At 40.1% G+C, this 20,479-nt stretch overlaps 1 protein-coding gene across 1 annotated transcript in view; it reads left to right on the top strand.

Moving 5' to 3' along the window:
• The first annotated feature begins 447 nt into the window (after positions 1-447).
• Positions 448-20,479, top strand: part of DOCK5 (dedicator of cytokinesis 5) — an 82,726-nt gene continuing 62,694 nt past the window's right edge. The window contains exons 1-2 of the mRNA XM_062596692.1: positions 448-603; positions 19,010-19,093. Of these exons, the coding sequence (XP_062452676.1) occupies positions 561-603; positions 19,010-19,093 (127 nt within the window). The 5' untranslated portion in view covers positions 448-560. The remainder of the gene's footprint in view (positions 604-19,009; positions 19,094-20,479) is intronic.

Below are 20,479 nucleotides of genomic sequence, written 5' to 3'. Positions count from 1 at the left end.
TGCAAAATGCAGTCCTGTGACCACTTTTCCAAATGCTTGAAATAATATTAAATAACCCTTTCATTTGTATTAATTAAAAAAAAATGTGTAACTTTGGTAATAGTGAGGAAATACCCCCACACATGGGTATACTAAATAGCAGTAACGAGGACTATTTCCCACCAGCCGTGACTTTTCTCCCCCGCTTTTCTCCACACTGTTTTCCCCAGCGTTTGACTTCATTTCTCCCCAGCGCCGCATTAACATGCTGCCGGGCCCCGCGGGGAGCGCAGGGGCGGCGCCGCGGCCGTGGCCGGAGCGCTGCCCGGGGCGGGGCGGGGAGCAGGTGATCCCTGCCGGAACGGAGCGGAGCGGGTGAGAGCCGCCTTCCTCCTTCCCTCCCTCCTCTTCCCTCCTCCTCCCTCTCCCTCCGTCCCCTCCTCTCCGCGCGGCGCGGCGGAGGAGGCAGGAAAGTTGCGCGGCTGCCGGGAAGTTTCGTAGCATGGCGGAGCGGCCCGGGGCGGCGGGCGAGCGGCCACGCTGAGCCGAGCCGAGCCGTGGGGAAGCGCCCGCCGGCCGGCATGGCCCGCTGGATCCCCACCAAGCGGGAGAAGTACGGGGTCGGTGAGTGCCAGCCCCGGGCTGCTCGGGCGGCCCGGCCCGGCCCGCCGGGCGCCCCTTCCCCCGGCCTCCCGGGGAGCCCCCGCCGCGCTGCGCCCCGCGCCCGGCTCCTGCCTCCGCCCCGCCGCCTCCCGCGTCCCCTGCGCGGCGCGCTCCGTCGCCGCCCTTAGTAGGGTAATTCCTCTTCTCCTGCGTGCCCAGGAGCCCGTGGCTGGTCTCTCCTCTCCTCCACACATTATTATTGTTAAGGTTTCTACTGTCTTCTACTTGCAAGCTTGAGCTGTGGCTGTTCTCTGGGACTGTGTTTGTCTTCGGGCCCGTGGGATTGAGGCAGGGGTGCCTGCTCGGTCACACCCTCTGTGCTCTGGTTTCTGGCCTGGAAGTTCACAGCTGGTCTTTTAAGTTTTCCTCTTCAGTATATTTTATGGTAAAGAGCTACCTCTAAAGTAGCAGCAAAAATGTCTAGTATTGCTGCCAAAAGGAGATATAAATGGAGAAGATAATGACAAAACGTGAGTGTTGAAATGAGGGAATCCAGGACTGTGGGTAATATTTTTGTAGGGAGTGGGTATCTTGACAGAATAGTATTTTGGTGTAAGGGAAGGAGCTTGAGAGGTTTAACCGATATCTTGTACCTTGTGCCCTGTCTGCCTCCTTACCTTTGAAAGCTTGCTTTCCACTAGGAGGAACATAACCAGTGCTGCTGCTGCTGCTAAGCTCTCCTTTTCTTGAGAGTGTGACAAATTAAAAGCCACAGAGTTCTGAGGTTGTGTGAGAACTGGACAGAGAACAGTAGGCAGGAAACCACTAATGACACAACTTCTTATAGTTTATTTTAATGACGAGTGATCTTGTTCCCTTGTATTCTCCAGTGGACTTTTTTGATACAAGGAGAAGTTTGTAATTTCATGCTTACAAAGCGTTAGTTACTCTAGCTCCCATGAGGTTGTTCATTCAAGTTCAAGTCCAGGAGTTTAAAAGTAGAAAACCCCATCTTGCATGGTTTTGCATAAAATAAACTTGAAAAAAGTTACTTGATTTTTGAAGTGGCTTTGCAGAAAAACTGCCCGCTTGCAGGACTATAGCTGAAGTTTGACTGGGTAACTTCAGAGATACTACATGCAGCACAACCTTATCGAGTTTGCTGTGGTAACTGGGAGGGTGTGGAGTACTGTACACCCTGAACTTTGTTTCTTGCTGCATAGGTAACAACCTAAGCTGTTTATGGTCGTGTGGGAGCCCATATATATGACTTGGTGACGTTATTGTGAGCATCAGGATTTAAAATTTTGGTATTACTACCAGGTGAATTGTAACCCTAATATGAACAGTTGGGCTAGATTGTGATTTTTTTTTTTTTTTAAGGCATACTTTTGTGCAAGGCTATGTTATCTCAAGAGTGGCCTTGGGCAGTAGGATGAATCAGAGGCACTACTCTAATCAACACTTTTTTTTTCTCACTTCCGGGGTGAGTTTTTGTTGCAGGCTTGAGGCAACTGCTGATTATGACATGTTGTCTCCCACAAAGGGCGCAGGCTTGTGAGTAAGCAGGGTGGAGGCAGAACTGCCACTTCCCTTATGATCCTGATCAAGAAGTGTGCCAGTGAGAATTATCCCTCTTACCTCTGTCTTCAGACAGCTGTATGAAAAGGATATTTATCTTCTGCATGCAGACGTGTGAACCAAATTGAAATCCTGTTTATAGTGCTTCAGCTCTTGCATTTAATTCATAAGCACAACCAGTAGGGTTAACTCACGGGCAGTAAATGGAATTATTCTGCAGTCACTGACTTTATCAAGCAGTGTTTGCTGTGTGCTGTTAATGAGTCTTACAGCTTTCTCAGTCTGTCAGGTTTCTTTTCTACAGATGCATCCTGGGGTGTGTTAAAGCTTTGCACTTCAGTACCAGTCCTCTATTTGTTTTTGTGCTTAAGTTTCCTATCAGAAATGACAATAGCACATGTCCATCATAGAAGGGTTAAGCATATATAAGCATATTTTTGTAGGATTTAGACTGTAATTTGTAGGGTCACTGATGTTTGGAACAGTATGTGGACTGATTGCATGAGATAGAAGTCTACTGCTGTACAAAAGAGACCAGGTTAGAGCAGAGGCATTAAGCTCTTTCTCCTGATGATTCAGTCTCAAGAAGTTGATGTGGGTTGAAAGGAGAGTGAAAGTTCCTTGGGCCACTTACCTTGGTTAGCAAGCAGATTAATCAAAGGTTGCCTGTCAGTACCCCTTACGAAGGTGGCTGTAATGAGTGACTAGGTAGTGCCACTTACTTGCTTGACACAAGCCATTAGATGGTAGCAGCTTTCAGTCATTGGTAGCATGGGTGAATTGATAGTGTGAAGTGGAAAGATGAAGATTTTTTGTTCTTTTTTCTTAAAGAATGCAAGCATTATGGCTGTTAGTAATTTGTGCTCTTAAAACTAATACAGAAGTATTCACGTTTATTTTAAACACAACCCTATAAATTGTACCAGCACAATAAGAAATTCCAAGAAGCAAGCAGTGATTCATTGTCACTCATTTGACTTCTGCAGTTCTCTTCAGAATGGTTTATATCCTGGATTATGTTCTTCAGATTTGTTGACTTTAGGGTCAAACTGATTTGCTGTCATCTAGAAGTTTTGTCCTCAGTTGTCTAAACCTGGTGACTGCTACCTTTAGCATGGGTACCACAGATGGCATGGCATACAGCAGAGAACGTGAGACTGGAAATTTTAGCAGCTTTAGAGAAGCATATGTGAGAGACAAACAGCTTGCACTTGCTTGCTCCCATTGAGTTCCAACCCAACAACAGATGGCAGTTTGGGAGCTTCAGCATTGTGAAAGGATAAAAAGACTGCCCATCATGGGCAGCATCTCACCTCTTTAAGCAACCACATTTTCTGGGTCTCAGTAAGTGTTGCTTTCCAACATGCTTAACCTCTAATTTGGGAAGGACAGATGCAATCTGGTGCATCTTCCTTGAAAGTTTGTCAGTCTTTTCTCCCAATTAAATGAAGTAACGTATCTGCAGGCAGCTTCTTCTCTCATAAAAAAAGGTGTCATTTTCATAATGCCTTTCACACAGACATACATACGTCTGCTTCAGTGAAAGGAGTTTGTTTTGAAGTTTTGGGTGAAGGAATAGCTGAATGACTTCCTGTAGTTTTTAATGGAACATTTTTTGTTGTCTGCTCAGTTTAGAATGATTAACTTACAGCAAAAGGTATCAACAATAAAATAATTTTTTCTGCCTGATCCTTTGCTTCATACTCAGTTTTGAAAGCAAAGTATGATGGTGATGCAGCTTAATTTGACTGAAGGTTACTGTGATTCAGGTTTCTTAGATTGTTTCTCTTTTTTCACCAAATGTTGGTGGAAGAAATGTGTTAATCCCCCCTACGGTGCCTCAGGAATCGAATTAAAAGGTCAGGGTGGAATTGCATGCTTTGTTATTTCTTGTTTTGAAATAGGTATGTCAGTAATATTGTTAGGGGTTATCATTACCTCCTCAGAAACAATTGAAATATTTGCTGCCAGGATTGAAGTGAATTGTATTCTGAAAGAGTTTAGTCTCTGAAAGAGTGACACAGGTTTGCGTTAACACTTCAACTTAAGATTATTACTTTTCCATTGTAACAAAAAAAAAAAAAAAAAAAACAAAAAACAACAGTTCTTGTTTCTTTGGTTGTCATCTATTTTTAACATGTAAGTACTCTTTGTGGACTGTAAAAGACTAGGTTAATGGTTTCAGTACCAACTATTCCAGTATTTGGAGTTTGTGGAATCATGTGTTATTCTATTCCAGTATAAATCCAGGCTGCCATCAGAAGAAGCAATCTGACCCATTCTCTCTGCTTCTTGCCTCATGCAATAACTATTCAGAAAGCAAGTAGTAGCAGTGTAGGGAACTGAGCAAGCTCAAAGCAGATTTGGATATAAAGTGGTGAATTTTCAGCCAAAACAGTTTCCAGATGAAGGTAATGATGCCTCAGGTACGTATGCTGGCTGTGTCATCTTTGACTGGGAAATAATAGGTGAGATGTGTGTGTTTACAGTTATGTAGTTTGGTCTATGAATGCACCTGTGTTCAACCAGTTCACAAATCTGGTCTTCCAGGATGAGAAATTGTTACTTGGTCTTACTGAAAGAGCTCTAAGACTCGAGGTCCAGAATAGCTTGTATTCTGGTAAGAGTAGTGGCTTGTACCTGCGTTCCCTGGTATCTCTTGAAATGTAAATTTACTGTTGGTTTTGGGATAGCTGCTGTTTCATAGTGTTTGTATGCTAGGACTGGGAAAAGACTAGGAAGGTTTTGGAATTTGGTCCTCTGCAGTTGCTGGCAGCTTATAATAGCTAATGGAGAATTCACTGCATCAACCACAAAATGCTTCAATGCAACATTAAACTTAAAGCTTGCAACAAAAGACCAAAAACCAGAAATTGTCATGTCTTACTCGCAAAGAGCAAGAGAAAGCAAAGGCATTTGTTGCCTATAATCTCTCCAAACTGTTAAATGTATGTCTTGGGGTGTTGTTGTAAGTCCACAAAACTTCCCTGGTCAGTGAGGTGTATTAATGCATTGTTTGTTTTTTAGTAAACCTTATATGTACTAAGTAAAATCGGAAACATGTTTTGTTTAGAGAATATCTTAGAATGTTGTGTTTGCAGGTGCAGGGAAGCTAATTGGTCAGTCACTCTGTGTTTAGGAAGTCTTGATCTGAATTGGTGTGGTTAAAAAAAGAAAAAAAAAAAAAAAACAGAGAATCTTTTGGGCATCTTCAGTTCCCGAGTTTTCTCTGCCTCTTCACCTTTTATTTTAGGAATTTCCATTTTACACTTTAAATTTGGAACAACAGTTCCAAAAAAAGCATGGCCATTAGCCATAGATAAAATAGGTCAGCCATGTAACCGAAAGAAACTGTTTGCCATGATGGCAAATAGCAGACTTTAAATTTTGATCTATCATCTTTTATTTATTTATTTATTATTTATTTGGAATGGATTTTGTGGTAAATTGACAGGTAATTGCCCCTAGTAGTTACTGGTGTCCTTTTAAACCCATCATATTCTTTTCTACTGGAGGGGTCAGGGCATAGGTCTATTCTTGAAGCAAAGAAGCATTTACACTATTGAAATACCATGTGATGGTTGAGTTACAATCGGCTGCATCATCTCTTAGGAATGGCAGTAATTTTTCGAATGTAAACCAGGGCTTGCCAGCTACACTTGTGATTTATGTGAGCAGAAATGCAAAGGATCAGAGAGGAAGAGAGAGTGCTGCAGAATAAGATTTTCTTTCTAATGATTTGATTTGTGGTAATTTCTGATGGACTTGGCCATCAGGTCTTGGCTTCATGTTCAGACTTCGTATTTCTTCTGTAAAGTTGTCCTGAAATACAGTCTGTGAACAAAAGAGTTTCACAGTACTGATAGTACATCATGATCATGTACTGTCAAATTAGAGCATAGTCTAAACTATATGTTTAGACTTGTTGCATGCTTTGCACTAGCTCTCCTGCAGAATGCTTCTGTTCTGTGACTGAAGTCCACTATTGTGCAACAGATCCTTGACTAGGGCTCCAAATGAATACAAGAATCTGACTACATAGACCTGATGGTGTGAGTAGCCCAGTGCAAGTAAAATTTCCATTTTTAGAAAAGTGTACTGAAGGAGATCAAACTCGGTGCAAATGTAGAGCTGCATCTGGTTAGCTTTAGGTGAGATGTTGTTCCAAAAACAAAAAGGAGGGGAGCGGGGAGGGAGTGGGGATGGGAAGAGAGATTTGTTTAAATTGGCACATATCTCTGCCCTGATACACTTCAGCATAAAACAGGCTTATTTAGATGCATATTAATTCAATTAGGAATAGGTTCAAGCTGAACAGAAAGCCCATTCTATAGAGTTAATCATTGACATGTGGACAGTGATGCCATTATTTTCCAAAAAGAAAACTTAAATCTCCATTCCCTCCAGTACAAGCTTATGTACAGTACAAAATTTTTATGCGCCAGGTTTAGCAATGCATGATACTGAGCTTCTATTTCTTTAATGGGATTCAACCTTCCTCTCTTGAATTTGAACAAAAGGACTAAAAGGGGAGCAAGAAAAAGTCATTTTGTGTCTTGCTGTCTCTTATTGAAGTAAACATAAATAAAATGTATATCAGGCTAATGAAATGCATATGAGATTCTTCTTAGAGAAATATTTAAATCTTCTTCCATACTCAGTAAGCTTTTTTAAAAAATCCATATTTAGCTGTACTATATAATGGATTTGGGGGCTCTAGAGAGAATTTCATTGCATGATAAGGTTAGATTTAATGTTAACTTCTTCGTTCTCATGCACCTGCAGTGTTTGTATTGGAACCAGTACAAGGAGATATTGTAATTACAGAGCAAAGTGATTTTATTTTTATATTTATTTATAAAAACAACGAAAAAATTCAGACCTTTCTTTTCTGACGTGAGTGGAGGAAACTACTACAAATCCAGTTCCCGTTGTAGATGTGACCCTTTTTCTTTGCATTGATAGAAATGCTCTCTTTTCCATGTACTTTATTATGGTTTGTGGCTGCTGATTGCCTTGAAAAATAAAATCCTGACACTACTGAGAGCTAAGAAATTGTGTTTTTCAGGGAGGACACATTTCATTGCTTAGTTAATGATAGTACTTAATTTAGTTCCTCAATTTTAACTGCTGTTCCTGAAATTTACTTTGTATGAGAGTTGACTATACGCTGCTTTATGCTTCTGTAGTCCTTTCTCTTTTGTTAATCTGTATTAGTGTGAGTCTCTCTTCTTACTTTTGGTGGCTATTACTCTACCTCTTAAGTAGTTCCCTGTGAAACTAATCTCGTGGACTTCAAAGGCATTGCTCACATGAACAAGACTTGTAACCATTCAACTTGTAACTTGTAACCATCCCCCTCCAGAAGAACCTTCTGACTTTTTGGATGCTTTAGCTCTTGGATATCCATCTTGGAACACCATTAGCAGACCTTTTTTTTTTTTTTTTTTTTTTTTTTTTTTTTTTTTTTGTTAGGAAGATGAATAAAATCAGGACCCTTTATAAAGGCTTCCAATCTGTTTTTGTGGGGCATCTGGAACTGCTAGTTGCTTTCTAGGGTTTCCCTGAGCTGTCTCCTGTTTAAAAGATGTGAGCGCAGTTGTTCAGAAGTGTCAAGAGCCTGTAAGTGTCAGTAGTAGCTTCTGCTGGAGTCAGGTATGCCTGCCACTTTGGAATTTTACATACATCTCATGCTTTTTGCAGAGATTCTTTTGTCATAGGACTGTAATTTTGCACAGGCGAAGAGGAACTATTATTAATTACTTCCTGTTTTTAATTTTCAAAATTCATAAATTGAGAACTTCAACCAATACAATATTGATCAAGAAGCAGTAAACCTGTAATAATTCTTCCATGACTTTCAAAAGTCAAAAAATTTACACAAATTCTAGACACAGGCTTGACAGAGCTTCTTTAAGCTGCGTCCTTTTTTGCTAATGTATTTAGCTTGACTGATTGGACATTTCTTTAGCATTTTTTTAGGGGGGAAAAGTCCTGTTTATGCAACCATGTTAAAGGCAATCACAGCCAAGTTTAATACTATCTTAGTCCAAAATTATAAACACATTTATCCCCTAGTTACAAGGATGAGGATTGTGCTTTCATTGCGTTTAATTTTTCTTTGAATGCCTAAAATACTTCAATGAATATTGCTGCATTTGCCAGGAAACCTGTAGGAATAAAACCATAACATAAACATAAATTACTAGACAGCTTTCTAGGTGGCCTGTTCGTGGTCTGCTTCAAAGACTGAAGATGATAAACAGTGCTAGTTTGGTCCAACTGCAAATACAATATAAGTTTTCAGTATAGATGATTAAAAATATCTTTCTGGTGTGGTACAGACTGTACCAAGGAAGATCCATCAGAAATAGAGGCAGGAGAGCATTATTTAAAGGATGAATTGCTCTAGCAGCCTCTTGATGTGCTGGACAGCTATCTGAAAGTTTCATCGGACTATATCTAAAAGGTAGTGATTGTTCTGTGGACGTTATCCTTTTGCCCCTTCTTATGAGCTCCAATTTTTGGATGTTTTGCTGCAATGAAAGTGGACCTCCATTTAAGTGCTAAATCTGAGCGAAAAAATGATTGCGATGTAGAGATGATAGGGTTTTTTGCTCTTAGAAAACTCGGCACTTTGATCCTCTTCAGTAATAAAACAATTTATGAATTCAGTTGTATTGTTCTGATGTTGTTGTAGTGTCATGGGCAAATAATGGCTAAATTGTTCTGAAAATGCAGGAGTTTTTGTTTTTTAAAATGTAGGAGTAGCTTAAATTGGAGTGCCTTGCAGCATTCCAATTTTGCAGTGCTCTGATAGCATAACGAAGGCTTCACGCTGGATAGAGATGTAACTTAATGGAAAGGAATAAAGCCTCCCCAGAAAAAGAGGAAGGCTGCAATGCATGGTACCTAGCGTGATACCACGTTCCTCAACTCAAATGCACAAGATGCAAGGAGATGAAATTGATATGCTTACAACAAGTTTGAGAGCAGCTTGTTCTTCTTCCTTGCAGATCAGTATTTTTGTTTGGCCTTCTTCCTTCCAGAGCAAGTCCCTTAGCTCCCAGCCAAGATTTCTTTGTTCCTCTTTCACACTTGTCCTCTGCTTATTATTTGCTTGTTACCTGAGGTAGATGGCAAGATAAAAATCTTAAGGATGAAAGGTCTCTGGAAATGTGAAGTTGTATATCTCACTGTGCAGTGTCACTTTTAAGTGCATGGAGCTTGTGTCTTTCTGTAAACATGAATCAATGAAATGAGACATCCATTCTGGGAGAGTAATCTGTTACGATGCCCATGTTGAATGAGAGGTGCTGAAGGTACGCAGGCCAGCTGAAATACCTATGGTAATGCATATCAGAAATCCTGCTTGTGTTAATCTTGCAGCATGAGTTAGCTCAAGGTAGAGTTTCCGTAGTGGTGCTGTCCTGTTGAGGGAAAGAGGCTTCCGGCAGCATATCCCCAAATTCCTTGAACTGTAGCAAGCCAAGAGACTCTTACGGTGTTTTCTCATGCAAATTCTGGGAGAACTTGTCTGTCTCTGAGCACATGAGTGGAAACCGGAACGTATAGGAGGTCTGAAAACACTTGTGCCACACTAGTTTCTAGCTGTGTTTCTGATAAGTTGTGTTTGCAGCTCGTGAAGTGGCGTCACTTTAGCTTTAGATTCCCTGTGGGTCTGTCGGCTTGAGTTTGAGGTCGATTATGCATAGGTGTGATGCTAGCAAGAGACGATGTGCAAGTTTTAACTCAAGTGAACTTCACGGTGAAAACTAGCCTATAGGCACTTGGGCTCCATGCTCAAATATTTTACTCATTAGACCTCCCCATATTTCTTCACCCTCACTCCCACTGGAAGTAACGTGTGCAGTGAAAACTCATTAGATAGTAATGCTTGTAGTTCTGTACAGTAGTAATTCCAAGGATTTTTTTTCATTTCCTTTGAAGTTTTGCCCAGCAAGAACTAGGACAGCAATTTAAAGCCAGTGGCAAAAATTCACTTAGTTCTTTTGAAAGTGCCACCCACTTTCAAGTTAGGAATTAGCTGAGTGGTGCAATTTCCCAAGTGATGGATTTCACTTTTGTTATTACAAATCTACTTGAAAGTTTTGTTGCAGAAAGAAAGTGAACGGTTGCAGGATTGGGGGTGGGGAAGGGGAGGGGAGATTACATACAGACTTTGTGGACACAAATTCAGTTGCAATTGTATGTGCATTGTAAAATGAGCCTCAGTTACTCCACAAAAATGGAAACATTCAAAACAGGAGGTTGCTTTTGTGAAAAGTGAAGTTATACATTCCAAATCTAACCACTGTACATACTTATTAGAGGGTAAGTACCACAGCAGATATTCAGAAGTTCATAGATATGAAACCTGTTTTGCAGAGGACAGTCTGAAGAGTGCTTATGTGCACATTCTTTTCCAAGTCTCTCCGAAGTAGGAAACATCAGGAATGTGCATAATATTAAGAGTTTTACTGAGTTCTCTGATACCGGTAGGCCAGCCTAGCTCCAGATCGGATTGATTCATTGAAAGTGGCAAATTCTGGGGATTTCTGGGGTTATGTGATGGATGAGACCATGTTACTAGGTTAGAACTGTTCTTCTAAAGGACAATGCTATGATTTAGTATATTTTTGAGAGAGTATTCATCTTTCAGACTGGATGTTACTGCTCAGATTTCAAAGATGCAAAATATACCTGCAGGGTGTGGAAGATGAACATCTTAAAATGATATCAATCACCCTTTAACTAATAAGATCTGTAAGTCACCTGCCATTATGGTATCTGGTTCTCATAGCCTTTACCAGTGTGGAGGAAAGGAAAGCCCTGTCTTGAGTCCTGCATGTTGAGGAGGTCATTATGTCACAGTGAAAGAGCATTTGAATTTATATTGTGGTAAATAAATGAACTAACATGGTATGTTTTGTGATATTAGAGCTGGTAAAAGACACAGCATTGATGGTACCAGGATCCGAGGTTTCTCCGTAGCACCATTGTAATTACAATGTTGGTAACTGTTGCTGCACCTGTGCTCCCTCACCCAGCTTCATCCTGCTCAGAACAGACTATTGCTAAAACCTGAGTGGTAGTTTGGAGTTCCTGCCTTCATTTCTCTGCCTCCACTGAAGGAGGGTTGGCTTAGTGAAGTAGCAGGGTCTTGTAGTAGCAGGTTAGAGAACTGTTAATTCGAGGGCAGTCTTTCAGACCCAGAAAACCGTGTGTTGTCATCTTCATGTGCTCAGAAGCAGTTTCTGGCATGTGAGCTCCAGGTTGGCTACTCCTGCATCTGTTCATTCCACTTGAACACTAACATGCTTTTGTATGTTGTTTGGTTTGAATTAGGTAGACCTGAAATAAACTGTGGCCTTAAAAGCTGTTCTGCACTGTGGCTAACACTTCATGATTTTTATCTTCTTTTTTTGTATGTTTGAACATCTTAGGCACTATTCTCACTGACCGCAGGAAGCAGACGGAGGCTGGTAGTGTGGTGCGAACAAAAGCTAAGGACGCTTTTTTAACGCGGAGCCTAGTTAAGTGTGCAGACAACCTTAAATGGTTGTTGTAGAAATAAGATGAATCAAAGGTGATCTGATAAAAATTTACAAAATGATAAATCTGCAGGAGGTGGTAGATCCGGCTTTTTTGTTTTCCATCTCATCTCTGCTAAAGGGGACTAGAATTGCAGTTTTAATAAAAGGAAGTAAATTTTGATATATCAAGCATTGCACTCAGTCAGAGGTAGTAAAGTCAGGAGTAGGTTGGCTTTCATGCTACTTGTACTCCATTAGCATGTAGCAGTCCCTCTTACTCCAGAGCTGAGACGGCTAATGTAGCCGTCTATTATTCCTAATAAGAATTAAAATCCTTAAGGACCTTTTGGAGTAAAAAGTAACAAGCAGATTATGAAGAAAATCTATTTAGCTAATGTTTTGTATGTACATTTCCTATATAAAAAATAAAATGCGTACTTACGTACTGTGACTCTTTTGGATTATTCTGGTGCACGTCTTCTGAAAATAGTTTCAGAAAATTACTGCACATGTAAACACAGCTGAATTTTAAGGTCTTGCTCTTTTAAGGGCAAATTGAACTTTTCTGTGGAAGTGAAATTCTACAGCTTATGTAACATTTGAGGGCAGACTGGGTGGTTATAAACCCCAAAAGCTCTGCATTGAGTTGAGTCTTTAGTCAGAGGGTGAAGTTAGTGTGTTTCCGTGGGTGAGTTAAGAATGGGCTCTAATGTCTGTGTGAGTGCCGGCCTGAGGATTTATCTGTACCCTATGTTGCAGTATAGATGTGCTCTGAGATCAGTCTGCCTTATTTTCAGAATGCTGTTGTGGCATGAATACTTTGCAATATAGAGTTGAGGGAAAGAGGACTAACGGGGATTCTGTAGATATGAAAAAATGGATTTTCCGTTATAAAAGATTTTCCTTTATAGTCAGTATGCCTGTTTGAACAGTCTTGAATCATCTCAGCGTGTCTGATCCGAATCTAGTAAAAGGTTCTAATTAACCTGTGTGCTAATTTGTTACTGGATCTGCTGCTTGTTCCAGAGCATTGCTGTGGAACATACTGTGGTTTTATTCTGTAGTTTAACATTGTAACAGACCCTTATATCATCTTGTTGGAGTACTTTATAACACTTGTGAAGCGATCTCCTTTCTCATGGGCTGAGCGTGGTAGGTCGGGTTTGTCTAAAGCAATGTAGGCCTTAGACTAAACCATTGATCCTAGCATATGTTCTGTAGTTTAATGAAGAGGAAAACAGAAATAACCTGTGTTGATGATAGCATAACTGAAAAAAGTCTTTCCTAGTCCCAAACCTGGCATTCAGTTTGATTTAGTGTGTGTGTGCAGGACACTGCAAAACTTTAGAGTACTAGCTTTCCCTATATCCAGGGTAATATTCTGTGATTCAGAGGAAATGAGAAAAATCTTAGCATGTTTTTGATCAGTTGTGCATCTGGAAAACGTACCTTCTTGGCCTCGTAGGTGAGCAGCTAACACCTTGACTAACATTTGGTTAGTAGCATAGGCTTAGGATGGAACTGCAGATGTTAGAAGTGTGTTGTGAACAGTGTGAATCTTCCTGTTTCCTCCTGGTTCTCAGAGGAGAGGAATGAACATAAAGACTGACGTTTACGAGTCCAAATTAGGAAGGCTGTGCCATGTTGTTTTGCATAGGCAGACTGTAATTTCTCAGTTAAATCATTTTGAATTGTTTTTAAAAAAGTTTAAGGGTAAGTAGAAGTCCTTCCAAATGTGATCTGTGTGTGAGATCAGTCTGAAACAGTAAGTATACAAGAGATGAAGAGTCCACCTCTAGTGCCTCAGATGGTTGACTCTGAAGCATAATGATGACTGTTAAAGTGTTTACACCTGAGTAATCCTATCATTTTGGATTATTTGCATTCAAAATGCTAAGCATTTACTTGGAACTTTGCAGAATAGAGACTGAACATCAGCTAATTACGAGTAGTCATTTGTAGCATAACAGTTGGTTAATGTGCATGTTTCACAGTCCTGAGCCATGACTGACTCTCTTTTGAAGAAATCTTGATACACAACTCTAATTAAGCTGTTTTCAATTTTTCAGACACAAATTCCTGGGAATTTACAAGAAAGAAGTTTTTGCCTGAACATCAAAAAACCTTTGTTCCTATTAAGAATTAATTCCTTGGGCAGTTGCTTGTGTTTTAAATAAAGCTACTGTTTTTTTGGTTCTATCTTGGCAACAGACAGCATACCAGCCCTCCCCAAATGAGACTGTCCAGCATAAATGCCAGTTCTTAATGCAGGGTTGTTGCAGCATAAAAGCACATACTTCTCTTTCTGTACGATAGTTTTGACTCTTTGGTTGAAAGATGTAATGAGATTAAGTCTGGTTATTGCTAAAGCATTGAATGTGATCCTTTGTTCAGAGGAAGCAAGGCAGAGCTCTCTCCTGTCAGATAGTCGGGAGGGCAGACTTCAGAGAAGTGGGACATGATATTGGGAAGCTGTTATCGTGTCTTTGTCATGGGTGGAGGAGTGGCTATTCTGAGCCAAGTGAGAGATAACAGATCTTGCAGTATAGCTGCTTTGTGGTTTTTTTTTGTTTGTTTTTTTTTTTAAGGTCAATAATCTAGATTTCAACTACATTTAAGCAAGTTATTGAGGAAAAGATGCCATTTCATTCTGCTCTGAATTGCAGACAGTGACACATGACAGTTTCTGCCTCATTCATTTAGTTTCAGCCGTTTTAGCTACACTTCCCTTTCAGGACGGGCTTGAAAATTAGTTATGATCTGGGGCTTAAAATGGGACTAGGAATTCAAATTTTTGCTTTTCATCTTTGAGTAGGTTGTGGAATAACTGTCTATGGCATTCAGTTCAGTCCCTCAGTTTCTCTGTGTGCAGAGGACCCTTGCCACCTCTCTAGCACTCATTGATAATACTGTGTGAAAGACACCGCGTTAGTGCAGGCAATGACTCATCCAGATGTGTACTGACTTTTCAAAGTGGCATCGGAGTGACTGAACTGTCACCTTCCTTCCAAGTGAATGTTGTTGGTAGGAGCTGTAGGAATAAGCTTGACAGTGCTTTCGTTGAAATGTTTGCCAAAAAGTCCCACTAGTTTCAGTAATAGCTGTATTGGGCTCAATGAGTTGCTGACAGACCTCCTACAAATTGAGCCTTCTCTTAGGAGTCTTGGACTCGGTGAAGCTTTGTGGGTTTTCACGTTATTTTTTACAATTCTGCTGCTTCTGATTTTCTGCCCTTTGCAAGCCATTGAGGCTTCCTGCTGTTAAGTGCCCCTGGCTGGTGTTTCACAGATCGGGAATGTGCAGTGATTAATCTTGTGCCTTCATGTGACTGGAGAGAGTGACGCAACTAAACCTGCTCTTCCCATTACAATACTGCCGTGTGCCAGCCCACATCAAACTCTGCTCTTGGGAACTTCCAGCTCACTGGTAGCTGTTACTCAGAGCTCTGGCTACCCTGGAAAGCCCTGGATGCCTCAGAGGTTTCCATTGCCATACTTGTAGTCCTTAGTTTTGGTGGTGACCATTGCATGATGCCTCAGAACGAAGCGCTGTGTCCTTTGACGTTCAGCGTACCCGGCCGGTTGTGCAATGCCTTTAGATTCCTTCCTGATTTGCTGTGAGGAGTCACCTTCTGCCCTGCAGCATGAGATTTTTCTCCTTATCTTCACCCACATAACTGTGGCTGCTGTCATTGGTTGTGAAGCCAACTGTTTTCCTCTTGAAACCAGCTGCAATGTTTGCTCCTCTGACCTTCCCTTCTGATGAATGCTGTGGGTTGAATGCACTGCTGAAAAAGCTTCTTCTTAAATTTACTTTCTGTTAATCAACATGGGAAACCTCCTTGATGTAAATTAAATGAAATGATACATTCTCTGTAGTTATGTTGAAAACAAACACAGTATCTGTTTCTGATGGATTGTGTTTTTCTTCTTTGGCTCTTCCGATCGCATTTTCTAGACTTAAATGTTCATTTTCATTCAGGATGATGAAAGGAACAGAATTACCCTGCTAAAATGCATTTCAGAGAAGAATATCTCAGTAATTTAATTTGAAGGGTAAAGACCTGTCTTCAGTAATTTCTGAATATTTGGAGGCAAAAGTCTTTCTATTCCTTCATTGCCGCCCTTTTAAGTTTTTATGTGAAGGATTTTTATTTCTTCATGCAATGGCTATGTTTATTATCTGCAACATCCTTTTTCTTTTAAGTCTGGAAAAGGTCAGATTAAATACACAGAATGAAAAAGAGGCTAAATGGTTTAAATAACTGTGGATGAACTATTTTGGATGAGACCAACTTCAGGCACCAGGGCGCATCAATTGCAAACAGTAAAGCTCCCAGGCAAAATATGCCAGCAATTTGTCTTTTATAACCTTGCACATAATCACTGAGTAGGAGATTTTATACAGTGGCCCTCTGTTCTTGCTTCATTCAATCTAGCAAAATAAGATACTACAAATCTTGCCTTTCTCTGAATTACAGTTGTAGAAGCGTATTCCTTTTGCTTGTGAGTGGTACGTGCTGGGGTCCGAAACCTTTCCCATCAAGCAGGGCAAGAGAGGAGAGCTGCAATGTTTCGAACTCCCTCTCCTTGTGGCTGCACTGTTCTTTGGTTTTGAATTAACTGCTTGTGTTCTCAAAAGAAAGGCTTGTCTGATGCCCGCCCACCTTTCTGCTAGACGCTTGGTGTTGCTCAGACTGCTTTTGTCTGAAGCTAAAGCAAAACTTTATGGAAAAATAGAGACTTGTATTTCTATAATGTCTGTTTGTCCCAAAGAAAGCCAAGGCATCTGAAAGTTGTATCTAAGAATTCCTGCACATATAAGCACATGGGCATTTCTAAAAAGCAGCCATTTTTCATGTAGAGCGCAGCCATGAAACAAGAATTTCAAATAGTATTTTAAGACTTAAAGTAAGGCAGTCCAGCTGTATGTAACCACAGGAGGAAGCTTCAGTAGGCAGAATGCAACCAACCAAGTTAGAACTTGGCTAAGATGCTGCGGTTTAAATCTTCCAACATTGTTGACAGTGCTGTAGGATTATTCATGTCCATAGACTCCTTGGCGCTTGGACTGCATCTGAGAAATGACACCTCCTGTGTGGCACAGGGCCTCCTTAGCACAGTGTAGGCCAGCAGTTCAGCAGTGACTCAAAAGGAAGCCTGGATTGTTCCATTCATCCACACCACTTCCTGCTGCACCTTGGGGAGAGCTGGAGCTGCCCCATCCAAGTAATGGCTTGCAACAACCCTGCTTAACATCAGTGATTTGGCAGGTTTACTGCAACAGAAGGCGTGGCTGCAGGGAGTTTAGTTTAGTTTGGGTTGGGCACTATAATTTTATGCTGACCTCTGCAAATCCTTGCAGGCTCGTTTGCTGTGTTTAGCAGAATGGTCTGTTTTTTAACCAAATCAAATGCAAGAATAGTCATTTCTTCTCTCAAACTGACTTGTGATCTCAGCATATGGCAATACATGGCAGCTCTTAATGGAAGACTCTCATTAACTCCTGTAAACATTCTCTACTCATAAATGTTATACAGGCTCTTCTGCAGTAATACTGATGAGATTTTACTTTTGGGCCTATTCTGGGGTCTTCTAGGTGTCTAGATTGGACATTCATGTTGCTAGCGAGTTTTAAATATCTTGGCTTAGAGTGCCATTGAGAGGAACAAAGAGAAACATGAATGTCAAAGGAGCTAGTGCCTTAGGATCAAAAGTCTAGTGAGCATTCCTTTAACCCTCTGGAAAACAACGTATAGATTAAAAAACCTGCACTTGTCTCTGCAGTCATTGAAGTTACAGCAGGCATGAATTAGGACAAAGTAATTTGCTGTGGACAAACACTGTCCCTGAAGCTTAGGAAAGCAAGTATCTATTTGTGACCAGGGTCTATTTTAGATACTACAGGGAATTCACATAGTCTGCCTGTTCCTGTTGAATTATTTGTAGTTATGATATTTTAAAGAAAGCTAGTATATGTTAGATAATTTCTTTTCTGGTAAGCCACAGTCATTTGTTTAAGCTGGATCCTTGCCAGGAGGCAATATACCTCATCTTGACAGAAATGATAGGCATTTGATGTGAATTTCCTGATATAGCAGCTGATTTTATTTATTTAGTTAGTTTTCAAAGAGTATGTTTCATTACAAACCCTCTGAACTCTGAATAACTTTCCCAGAGCCCCTGAAAATGTTTATCCGATTTTTTTGCCTTTTTAAAAAACAAGCATTGTACTGTGTTTCATGAATACAGTTTTCTTGGGAAATGGCTATCCAGGAACTTAAATAAGAGAGTTAGAGACTTAAATAAGAGTTACTGCTTACTTTGCATCTGAGGATCGTCATTAAACGCTCATCTGTAGGAGAAAATTGCACTGCTGCATATTAAGAAACTGTTTTTCTCTACTTAAATCAGAGTTTTAAATAAAAAAAGTATCCTCACTTTGGCAGAGGATTGGTCTGTTCTGATTTAATCAGTTCGTTGAACCATAGTAAAGCATGTTCCTCACTGCTTTGTATACCTTTTAACTTGTATTGGTTTAAAGCCAGTTCAAATGAGAGTGCACAACTTTCTCACCTTGACAAGCTGTCAGCAGCTGTAAGGAGAGCAGTGAAACTGTGCACCTCGGGAAGGTTCCAGAGGAAAGGAAGTTTAGAAGCATTGGCTGCTGGACTTAATCCTGTTCCCACTGGAAATCCAATAAGTATTCAGATTAGCTTTGTCTTTTGTAGGGATTAAATTTGCAGGGAATCTCAAGTTTTCATGGTAAAATTAGTTCTTGTCTGGGAAGGGCCTTTCATAGTAAAAATTTGACATCTAATAGAGAACAGTAGCAGGGGTGTTTGTTTTAAGACTTTGTTGTTGTTGTTTTGCCTATGTTTGTGAATATTACATTGTAGTTCTGTGAAACGCTGATAAAAATTATTTAACTGATTTGTAGCCACTGCCTGGGGTAATAGCACCCTTTGCTGAGCAGGTTATAAGTCAGCTGAAGACAGCTTCTTCCTCTAGTATCATGGATCTGTATCCTAAAACACTGTCTGTTGGCTGATAAGAATAACTTTTCTTTTCCTTGCAGGAACTGAGGATACAGTCTGGAAATAGATACGAAACATATTTTTTCAGTGTATTGTGTACACATGGTTGCTTAGTAACTTTATAATGCTTTTTCAAAGTCAAGTCCTGCTTTTGTCAGTATGTGATACATGATTTCTGTAATCAGAATCAAATCTGATAGCACAGATGTAATCTCTGTTCACTACTTTCATGATTGTGTTTTTCACCTTTCTCTACCTCTCTTCTTGCTTCTAGCAATCTACAATTACGATGCTGTCCAGGATGTGGAACTTTCCTTGCAAGTTGGTGATACTGTTCACATTTTGGAGATGTATGAAGGTAAGTCCCAGATCATTTCCAAGTACTGTACAGTAGGTTTTAAAATTAAATATAACAAAGCATTTTTAAAAATAATGCAAAGTTTGGATCTAGATTTCCAACTTCTGGTATGTCTTCCATGCCCAGAGCTTCCTATGTAGTGCTTGCTGGATACCTTTGAGTTTTGAAACAGTATTAAAAATACATAAAATAGAGAAGCAGCAGTAACACCCATGCTGTTCCTGGTGGAGATCTGTCCAGGTAAACTTCACTAGCATCTTGAGGCAGACAAGGTAGGGAAAGAAATAGTCTCTCTTATTTCTGGCTATTCATTCCTGTTCTTACACCATACCTGTGATCTTAGCTCCTCCTTCTGCCATCCCAAGCACTTGCGTAGTGATGTGATGAACTGATCCAGCTGAAAAATAACCCAATTAAACAACAAAAAATAATTTTTAGGCTGAATTAGTTCTTTGATCTGAAAAAAGGGAAACAGTGGGTGAATGAAAAAGAAAAGAGCACATCCTTTTTTTTGAGCAGTAATGCTGGTTTAAGCCATAATATCACAAACTGGCTTTACGTACTTTTAAATGCTTCCAGTAGACTGTCTCTCCCAGTACTTTACAGGTAGGTTTTTTCTAATATCTACCATAATGTGAAGTATCTTACAGAAAGGGAAACAAAATTCTTGTTTTAAACTAGGTGAAAATGACATTTGTGTGCTTCATATCTACTTATGAAACTATATTGTTTAATTATTTCATTATTAGGAACAGAATGCAGCCATCTAATTATTTTAAAGAATACACTAATCACTTCTTCATTTGGAGGATTGTGTCTATCTTCTCCAAAATCTAAATGCTCTTTCTAAAATATAGACTTAGTAATTTACACAGGCCACAGCATTTTGAAAAAGAAGCAGCAGACGAAATCTTTTCAGTATCTCTGCTTGGTACAGCAAGTTGCTCGTTTAGCAATTTGTTTCTAGTCAATTTTTCTCTTTCCACTTGTCTTTGACCGTGACACTGGAAAGAGCCTGCCAGTTCCTACATGTCGAAGTGAATTGCTGATGTGTGTTTTTACACTGATGTGTGTGATATTGAATGTGGGTTTTTCTTTAAAGTATGTAGTAGTGCTAAATTATGCTTTTATGAAAAGGATACATCTTATACTTTCCAAAATGTGGTGATTATTTTTGACAGGTAGATGTTGGGGGTGAGTGTTTTTAGCAAGATGGTTGTTCAGTCCTGAACTTGCTGCTACAGCTTTTTAACAGGGACAGTCAATAATAGGGAATGAATGTCAAATAGTATCCTTTTTTTAACCTGAAATTTCCCAGTTTTTAACTTTAACCTGGTAGGATTGATTGTAATTGGGAAAACAAACGTGTTTTTGATGCTTTCATTC

The sequence above is a fragment of the Rhea pennata genome, chromosome 28, assembly GCF_028389875.1.
Source record: "Rhea pennata isolate bPtePen1 chromosome 28, bPtePen1.pri, whole genome shotgun sequence".
NCBI classification, from domain to species: Eukaryota; Metazoa; Chordata; class Aves; order Rheiformes; family Rheidae; genus Rhea; species Rhea pennata.
This window is presented reverse-complemented; position numbering and strand designations above follow the sequence as displayed.